The 9,486-nt window shown below is 40.3% G+C and overlaps 1 protein-coding gene across 1 annotated transcript; it reads left to right on the forward strand.

Annotated features, from left to right (window-relative positions):
- Positions 1-1,223: 1,223 nt before the first annotated feature.
- On the forward strand, positions 1,224-5,481 carry LOC118494923. The gene is made up of 5 exons (XM_036000604.1): positions 1,224-1,859; positions 2,992-3,175; positions 4,033-4,169; positions 4,332-4,424; positions 5,372-5,481. The coding sequence occupies exons 1-5, from the start codon at positions 1,766-1,768 to the stop codon at positions 5,479-5,481; spliced, it is 618 nt and encodes a 205-aa protein (XP_035856497.1). The 5' UTR covers positions 1,224-1,765.
- Positions 5,482-9,486: the final 4,005 nt, after the last annotated feature.

Here is a 9,486-nt window from a genome sequence, read left to right on the forward strand (position 1 = left end):
CTTTTCCTGCTACACTGGGACTTCAGTGCGAGACTACAGCTATAGCCTTCTCTAACGCTATCAGTGTGCAAGCCACAGACATCATTTGGCCCATTTCCATGTACTTAAATAGTCACTGATATGGTCATAACCACTACAAGTTTTTGTTGCGAAGGCATGACCTGTCCTCTGGAGAACATAGCCAGACCACCGGGTACTCACTGGATTGTTTTCGGGAGTGGGAGGCGACGAAGGCGGCAAGAAATCAGAAGCAAGGATCCCGGTAGGGCCCGCTAGCACGGCTAAGGGAACTACCACACAGATTGACAATGCCAAGGCTCCTACTCACCAACACCAGATCGATCACACACAAAATGGATGAGCTACAAATCCACACGGAACTGTTGCGTGATGATTATCACAGAATAAGCCTGGCTGAACACACTTATCATGGACAGCAGCTAGCAGCTAACAGCTAGCAGCTGGCAGGGCGAACTAGCTACTGGCAGGATAGAGACAGGGAGAGTAGGTGAATTTAAACAATGTCTGAGTTGAAAACTCATCTTGTTGTCACGTAAGGGCCCTGTTCATGTTGCACAGACATTTTAATTGCATTTTGTGTCTATTAAGAGGCACAAAGGCACTCTAGAACTTGTCCCGACAACTGCCGTTTTAGCTAAGTGGAAGCTCGTAGACGCAGCTACTCCGTGTGGACCGCACCGATTCGGCTCTTTTTTTTTCTATAGACTGTACTCGCATATTTATAGCGATGAAGATTAATGTAAAAATTGCCCGGAATTCTCCTTTAAGTTTTAAACTCTTAAACTGTTTTATGCATTATCAGGACTTTGTGGGTGTTATTTGATCAGATTAGATTGACAGTAACCATGGAATACTGCACATTATAAGCACACAGACCACATAACTGTCATCACATTTTGATTGCAATTAACCTTTTTCCAACCGAGTCCTGCAGCTCAGACAAAAACAACACAGACAGAAATCTAAATTTGGTTGAAAACTGTGTGTTCATGTAGGACCCCACTGCACAAAGTAAGAAGCCATACCCAGTAAGCACACATACGTCGGCACGACGTATGCAATTGATCGCTTCGTCTGCAATTGATCGCGGGTCATAAAGAAGAATAATGAAGCATCGTTTATTGAGCGTCTGGAGGTCTTATTGTGATCGCAATCTATACATCGCAGCGACGTATTAACTATGTCGGAACGATGTATTAAAAGTTCCTCAGTTGTTCACGTGTCATTTGGAAGCATCGTTTAATGAGCGTCTGGACATCTTTACTACACACACTGTTGATGTGATGGACAGTGAATCTGAATTCTGCCCAGCAACTTTTAATGTGTTAGTGTGCTATTTTCTATAATAATCTGAACTTGTGTAAATTATCTTTGAGTAGCCATATGTCTTCACGTAGTAGACAATGGCAAAATAAATCAGAATGTTTTTTTGGTGAAGTGTCCCTTTGAATAATTTTTAATCATGTTAATGAGGAGTAGGCCTATGTAATAATTTATATTTATATTCACAAACAGTAGCCTATTGAAGAATTTAATTTTCAAACCCTTTACCCTATTTATATTAGAATGAAACAGACAAATAATTGTTAACGCTTTAAGTTGTGTTCTATTGAAAGGATCTAGCTACATGCTAACGAGAGCTCGACTCGGCGGAAGCATAAATACTTCAGCGCGGAAGGATACATGAGTGAATCGACAGTGATCCAACTGTCAGTCTCCGCCAGTGGCGATCAAAGTCGGGAGGATGGCGCTTGGACATTTAGCAACGGAGGATTTAATCACGGGCTTACTTCGTTTTGGAATAAAGGTCACTGAAGAGGAGCGAAGTAAATTCAAAGGTAAATTATGTGCATTTTTAATCTGTGTTTGTGGTGTTAATATTCAAAGTTGGAAGTTAACTTTACCGTTAGCACTAGCCAACTTCATACTCTGTCAACATTAGCTAGCTACAATCAACATTGATGATTGCCATTATTAACGTTAACAGGTTAGTTAGTTAAAACATTAGCAGTATTATGTCCCATATTGCTATTCTACATGTTACGACATGGTACTTAGCTAGCTAACGGTACTTAGCTACAGTTGACCTTCGAGATAGCTAGCTAACATTAACGTTAGCTATAAAACTACTGCGTCAGAGGAGAAAAAAGCGTTTTTGCCGCCGAAAAGTCTTTTCTTCTGACTTACGTTAACGCTAGCTATAAAACGTTAGCTGGACTGCCTCAGAGGAGAACGATAAAAAGCGTCTTTGCCGCCTAAAAGTCTTTTGTTCTTAAATATATGTTAATGGTAAAGCAAAGCCATTTGGGCGGAATGTGACTATCGGTAGCCAGTGAGAGTTTGAAATGATGATTTATTCTTTATTTTGTCGTCAAACTGTCTTAGAACATTTTCGTAAAACCATGTAATGTTAACGTTAATTAACCTACAAAGACTAACGTCAAGTTACAACACCAGTCACGTTAACATTAACTGACAGAACCGACCAACGGTCCAGCTAGCTGCTGTTTTCAAAATAACCCGATTATTATCATTAATAAAAAAGTAAGATAGGCCTAACGTTACGTTATATTAATATAGTGTGTGTGTGTGTGTGTGTGTGAGAGAGACTTTTCCAGCGTCTCTAATGAGGTACGCCTAAATACTTTTTTTTTTTTTTTTTTTTTAAGATTTTTTTTTGGGCATTTTAGGCCTTTAATAGACAGGACAGCTGAAGACATGAAAGGGAATGACATGCAGCAAAGGGCCGCACGTCGGAGTCAAACCCACGGCCGCTGCGTCGAGGAGTAAACCTCTATATATATGGGCGCCCTACTTTGTGTTTTTATATGGATATTAGGTCCGGACCAAACGGAGGATGATAGAGAAGCGTGATTGCATAATGTGCTTTTTAAATGTGTAACGTTACATTATGCTGTTACCACAATGGTGGTTAACATTGCTGTTTTTCTTTTCTGTATTGTATGTTAGATAATGAAGTTGACGGAGAAGCAGTGGACTATGGATTGACTGAGAGGATGGTTTCATACCTCTTTGAAGGATCGTTTAAGAAGCAAGCCAAATTCAACCGATTTGTACAGCAGTGGAAAGAAACCGTGACACTAACAGTTGAGCCTGTCCCGGTACATTCAGAGAAGGCTACAGTGGAATCAAGGTACCAGTAACAGTAATGTTATGTGATTGTTATACCATTAGGCCCAAGTAGAACCATGGAAAATAACTCTATAATCTCATAGACATATAAATAATATAAAATGTAAAGGTTACTACTGAAGAAGTTTTTATCTGGATCTGAATTCACCTGGCTCCGGTAGTTTATGTAGTGTAACATTATGCATTAGGGTGTACACACTGTAATGCATAATCTTGCACAGTCTTTGTAGTCCGAACGCAGGGGTAGAATGTAACTAAGTACATTTACTCCAGTACTGTACTTCAGTCTAAATGTTGAGGTGCTTGTACTTTACTTGTCTTTTCTTTTCATTCCACTTTCTACTTTTTACTCCACTACATTTATCTGTTACAGCTTTAGTTACTAGTTACTTTAGTTACTCCACTACATTCATCTGTTACAGTTACTAGTTACTTTACACATTAAGATTACTGCTCACAGAACACATGTAGTTTATAAAATCTGATGTTTGATTCTAAAGTAAACTGAGATGATTAGTCCATTAAACACACAACTGGTTGGATCCTTTACACTTTCTAACATGTTTTAATGTTTAACTACATTATCCTGATAATACTTACAGACTTTTGCTTAAGTAACATTTACACTGCAGGACTTTTACTGTAACAGTATTGTTACAGTATGGTTAATTTGCCATACATTTTAGGACTATTGTTTTATTGTAAGAGTCCATGCAGGGTTTGTCTACATGTTTTATTTCCTTATATTTGTGTTGGAGTTCATATTAAATTACTAAAGGCTCTCTTTGAAATTTAATTTTAAAATCCTATGATAATGTTGTGACATGTTTCCTGTTTGTTGTTTGTGCTGTGTTGCAGAATGAATATCTGCCGAAGATTTGAAGATGGCTTTAAGATCCTAGTACCCACAGTGCTTAGACTGACTCAAAGGAAATCTCCCCTTGCAGATCTGGCTTTGGAGGAAAGAGAGGCTGCCCTCACCGAAGATGTCCCTGGTAAGTGACTCACTGATCAGCCGTGGTCACCCCTAGTGTTGTGGAGCCATTTAAGCTTAATTTCTTTTCTATTTGTCTTCAGACAAGATAAGGCCTAACCAACCAAAATACACTGTACATTCACCTAATACACTTTCTTTTATTTTTTTACTTATTTTTCAGGGATTGATTTCAGAGCTGCAATCCTGCTGTTGCCGATCCTGTTGAGGGAGAAAAATGATATTCTCATCATACTTGGAGAGGTGTGTAATTTGCGTATACTTATTTTTTGTTTACATTACTTCACGCAGAGACTGGGAGAATTATATGCATCCCTTGGATGTCTTATTTCATAATACAAAGTTTCTAGCTGTCAATACTGGGCCTTGGTGTGGACATGGGGGAATGCAAAGCTAAATATGGAAAAAAAAAAAAAATGCATGCACAGTAAGAAAGACCTCTGATTTCACAAAAAATGTTGTAGTCTTTTGATAGGCCATTAAATGATGGTTAAGGTTTTTACTTACCGGAGACGTTTGTGTGTGTGTGTGTGTGTGTGTGTGTGTGTGTGTGTGTGTGTGTATATATATATATATATTTATTTGAACAGTTGTTTTTTATGAATGTTTGTGGTAGATTTCTGCAATTTAACTGAGTGAATACTACTTTATGATCTCTTGCAGGATCAGCCTGGTTGTAGCGCTATCCTATTGCATGCAGAGGGAGTTTGAAAGACAACCGTTTATCTCGCCCCTCGGATTGAGCCCCGTCAATGGAGAGTTCCCAGACCCAACATCTTGATGTGGTCTGGCCAAGCCTCCAGGAAGAGCGCCGAGTCTAAAAGCCACCATGGGCTTAGTGGATAACGGTGGTACTGCACCCCATGGCCCAGAAAGACTTTTCACATAGACTTTGCATGGCGAAAGAAACGTCTATATTTCAGCGGATAATTTGTTTCGGGGTATATCAACTTACCAGCCCGAACACTGAAAGGGTCCTTGGTTAAAACGTTACGTTTTTAACATTTTTAACATTCACTAGAAGCGAATCCAGAATTATTAAATTTTTTAAATATATATATTCCACTAAATTAAACCAGTCTCTTATTCACTTGCTGTACAGAAACCATTCTATACCATTTTACCTCTATAGAAAACTGAGAAGACTAGATAAAACAAAATAAATAGTATGATAATAATTCAAATCCAACGATTTTATTACAGCAGCAGTAATGAGGAACCCGGTCCTCCAGGCGCCGACGGAAGCGGAGGCCAAGAAGGCCATCAAAGAGTTTCTCCGGCTGGCACCTAATCGCCACCGCCGGCCAAGATAATTCTTTATTTTAATGTTTAATGTTTTAATATTTGTTAATGTTTTTTATGTTTATTGATTAATTATATAGTTAAAAATAAATGTTTGTTCAGCAAAAAGTGAGAAGTTTACTGGTCTTGTTTATACCAGCGATCCTACAGAGTGATTTAAGATGTTTTCAAGTAATTAGGTTAATAATTGTTTGTCATCTTCTAGACTATGATTTCTACAGATTAGACTGGTATTATTGGACTGTAGCTATAGTTTATTATAAAGTAGTAGTAGTTATAGCAGTAAAATGTTAATTAGGCCCCCTATCTAAAATATTCTCGGTGTACTAAGGTAAGTAATTTGTAATTTATTTTATCAACATTTAAAGAGTAAAGGTATGTTAGGATAACATATACGGTATATAGCGCCTGACAGCTGCAGACTGTATAAATGATATCTGGTGGATGTAGAGCCTGACATCTGTACTATGTATAACAGGAAGATGACCACATCTGTAAGATGTATAGCAGATGTTAGAACGACGTATATAAGCCTGCATCTCTACAATGTATTGCATACGTTAGAACGACGTATATAAGCCTACATCTCTACGATGTATTGCATACGTTAGAACGACGTATATAAGCCTACATCTCTACGATGTATGGCATACGTTAGAACGATGTATATTGCCTGCATCTCTACGACGTATGGCATACGTTAGAACGATGTATATATGTATACGTCGCGGAGAGAGCGGCTATATGTTGCTGAAACGTAGCGCAGCGACGTTGCGGGGACGTCGTGCCAGTGAGCAAACTACCAAAATACTACGTATCCCCGATGTATTTTGATTACATCGCCAATACGTCGCCGCGACGTATGTGTGCTTACTGGGATATAAGAAAATATGTTTTCAGTGTCCTTAAGGGCAACTCATTCTGGCTGTGCGTCATCACAGGCTGACCAGTCAGGATATGCACCTGGTGAAAGTGATATACAGTCATGTGAAAAAATTAAGACACTCCATTAAATATTCAGTTATTCATTAAGAAATGTTCACATATCGATGTCTAATCTTGTTAGGGCCCGAGCGCCCTATTGGAACTGAAGGAATTATTATTTTCCCGGCAAATGAATTGGCTTTTTGAGGGGCTTAACATATTCAAAAACTCACCAAAATTGGCAGGCGCATCAAGTCTGGTGAATATTTACGTATTTTAAGGGTTTCGGGAATAGGCTCACAAAAATGGCTCGCTAGCGCCCCCTACAAAACTTAAAAAATTGAGCCCCTGCTCTGTGTTTATCGTAGACTCACGAAACTTGGTACACATATGTAGCATGTAAAGACGTATAAAAAACGTCGTAAATCGTACTTTAACGAACTCCTCCTAGAGATTTCATCCGATCAACTTCAAATTTGGTCTGTACCATCTTAAGATGTTAAAGATGAAAAGTTGTTAAAAGAAAAACTTTTCGTCATAGGGCGTGGCTGTGGCGGGGCGGCCATTTTGTGTGTTTCGCTGCCGAAACAGGAAGTGGGTGTAACTCGAATGTACATTGTTCAAATGGCTCGAAACTTTTCAGGATTCATAAGACTCTAACTTTGAGGACATTTACCAGACAAAATTTACTCAAAGTCATAGCGCCCCCTAGTGGCAACAGGAAGTAGGCCTTAAAGTCAAGGTGCTATACTTTAACGAACTCCTCCTTGAGATTTCATCCGATGGACTTCAAATTTGGTCTGTACCATCTCAACACCTTAAAGATGAAAAGTTATTAAAAGAAAAACTTTTCGTCAAACGGTGTGGGCGTGGTGTGGCGGCCATTTTGAGTGTTTAGCGATGAACAAAGAAGTTGTTGTAACTTGAGTGTACATTGTCGTATCTGCCCGAAATTTCTCACGATTGACAAGGGTCCAGGTCTGAGGACATCTACAGGCCAATATTTACTTTTGGTCATAGCGCCCCCCGCTGGCAACAGGAAATGCGCCTTATATGACAAACATCATCCGATTTGTACATTAAACTTATGTGTGGTCTACATGTGATACTGAGCCGCCCCCTATACTTTAACCACGCCCCCTGTATTAGGCCACGCCCCTTTCATAACATTTGAACCGTTTAAGGTAGAGTCCATGGATGTATTAAGAGAACTGGATACAGTGTTCGGCGGGAAGCCCCGTAGTTCCAATGAGAGTGCTCAAAAGCGCATAAAGCAAACATGGAGCTCGGCTCTTCCGCATTGTTGGCCCATAACGCTGGTTGGCTCACGTTGGGCATGCGCACTAGCAACAATTTGTTTGCGTTGTCGTAGCAACCAGTAGCAACATGCGTGTTCATGAGCTTCTCTGTCGTGTCTCTTACAAGTGGCAAACTCATGAACTCGCCGTTTTCATTGTCGAAAATATTCACTAACGTTAAACACTGTTTTCGTTGTTCCCGATCGTTTACATGCTTAGCTAAATAAACGATAGATGTATTTAGCTAGACAACCAAGGAGATTTAATAATTATGTTGTGCTACTAGCTAGCTACTTACTAACTAGCGCTAGCTAGCTGTTAGCCTGCAGTTTCGTGAACAGAGCTCATCCATGGCTTCAACTCTCATCCACGTTACAAGCTTTACAGCATACAGCCCTCGGATGTATTATAGGAGAGAACCAAGGCGATGTAATCACTATGTCTGTAGTAACGTTATGTAGGCATATAACTAGCTATGTATAGATCTTAATACAGCCATGCTAGCTACCCCTGATGTTAGCAATTAGCTAGCTAGCCGATAGCCCGCCAGTTTGGGAAACGCTAGTGACGTTACATCCACGTAGCTAACAGGCTTTACAGCAGCTACATACATACATCCCTGGGATGTATCATGACTTCGTAAGATAATACCATGGACGTATCGAACACATGGTGAATTACAACCATTAGCTATATCCATTATTACAGCTAGCTACATGAGCTCGGGAGAACAGTCATGTGAGCGGGCGGGCGCAGTCCCGCGGCTCTACTCGCGTCCACTATGCGTGTTCATCATGCCAAATTTAATAATTCTGGATTCGCTTCTAGTGAATGTTAAAAATGTTAAAAACGTAACGTTTTAAACAAGGACCCTTTCAGTGTTCGGGCTGGTAAGTTGATATACCCAGAAACAAATTATCCGCTGAAATATAGACGTTTCTTTCGCCATGCAAAGTCTATGTGAAAAGTCTTTCTGGGCCATGGGGTGCAGTACCACCGTTATCCGCTAAGCCCATGGTGGCTTTTAGACTCGGCGCTCTTCCTGGGGGCTTGGTAGAGTCTTGTGTGAGGTATCATTGAACTCAGCAGAGAGTTCCTTCTTCATTGGTGATGGTTTGACCCACCCCTAAGCTTTAGCCACGCCCCCTTTTATAACTAATGACCTGTTTGATGTAGACCCTTGTGTGAGGTATCATTGAACTCAGCAGAGACTTCCTTTTTAATTGGTGATGGTTTGACCCGCCCCCTATGCTTTAGTCACTTTTTCACTAGCCTCTTTTCACAGCTAATGAACTGTATGACGTACAGTCTTGTGTGAGGTATCGTTTAACTCAGCAGGGAGTTCTCTTTTCATTGTTGACGATTTGCTGCGTCTAAGTGTCGTGCAAATGCGCGGTCGCAAGGAGCGGCGTCCGCCAGTAACCCCGACGTGCGCAGAGGCGCGAGGGCCCGTCTATCGCTGCTTGCAGCTTTAATTTTATTTATCTCTGGAAAAGAAAGTGATCTAATTGCAGGTAAACAGCAAAAAATAACATTGTTTTACTCATTAAACAAAAGACATCAACATAAATGCATATTCTAACTGAGGAAAAAGTTAGGACACCCTACCCCCTAATACCTAGTGTTACCCCCTTTGGCTGAAATAACTTCAGTGAGACGCTTCTTGTAACCCTCTACCAGTCTCTGACATCGGTCTGAGGAAAGTTTGCCCCACTCCTCAATGCAGAATGCTTTAACCTGTGTAATGTTTGAGGGGTTTCTTGCATGTACAGCCCGTTTCAAGGCACCCCACAG

The sequence above is a fragment of the Sander lucioperca genome, chromosome 4 (assembly GCF_008315115.2).
Source record: "Sander lucioperca isolate FBNREF2018 chromosome 4, SLUC_FBN_1.2, whole genome shotgun sequence".
Lineage (NCBI taxonomy): Eukaryota > Metazoa > Chordata > Actinopteri > Perciformes > Percidae > Sander > Sander lucioperca.

What these genes read in the sequence shown, in the direction of transcription:
- LOC118494923 (XM_036000604.1), top strand. Translation starts at nt 1,766, where the DNA reads ATGGCGCTTGGACATTTAGCAACGGAGGATTTAATCACGGGCTTACTT. An exon ending in GGAGCGAAGTAAATTCAAAG is followed by an intron (nt 1,860 to 2,991) that starts GTAAATTATGTG and finishes ATTGTATGTTAG; the next exon opens with ATAATGAAGTTGACGGAGAA. An exon ending in AAGGCTACAGTGGAATCAAG is followed by an intron (nt 3,176 to 4,032) that starts GTACCAGTAACA and finishes GCTGTGTTGCAG; the next exon opens with AATGAATATCTGCCGAAGAT.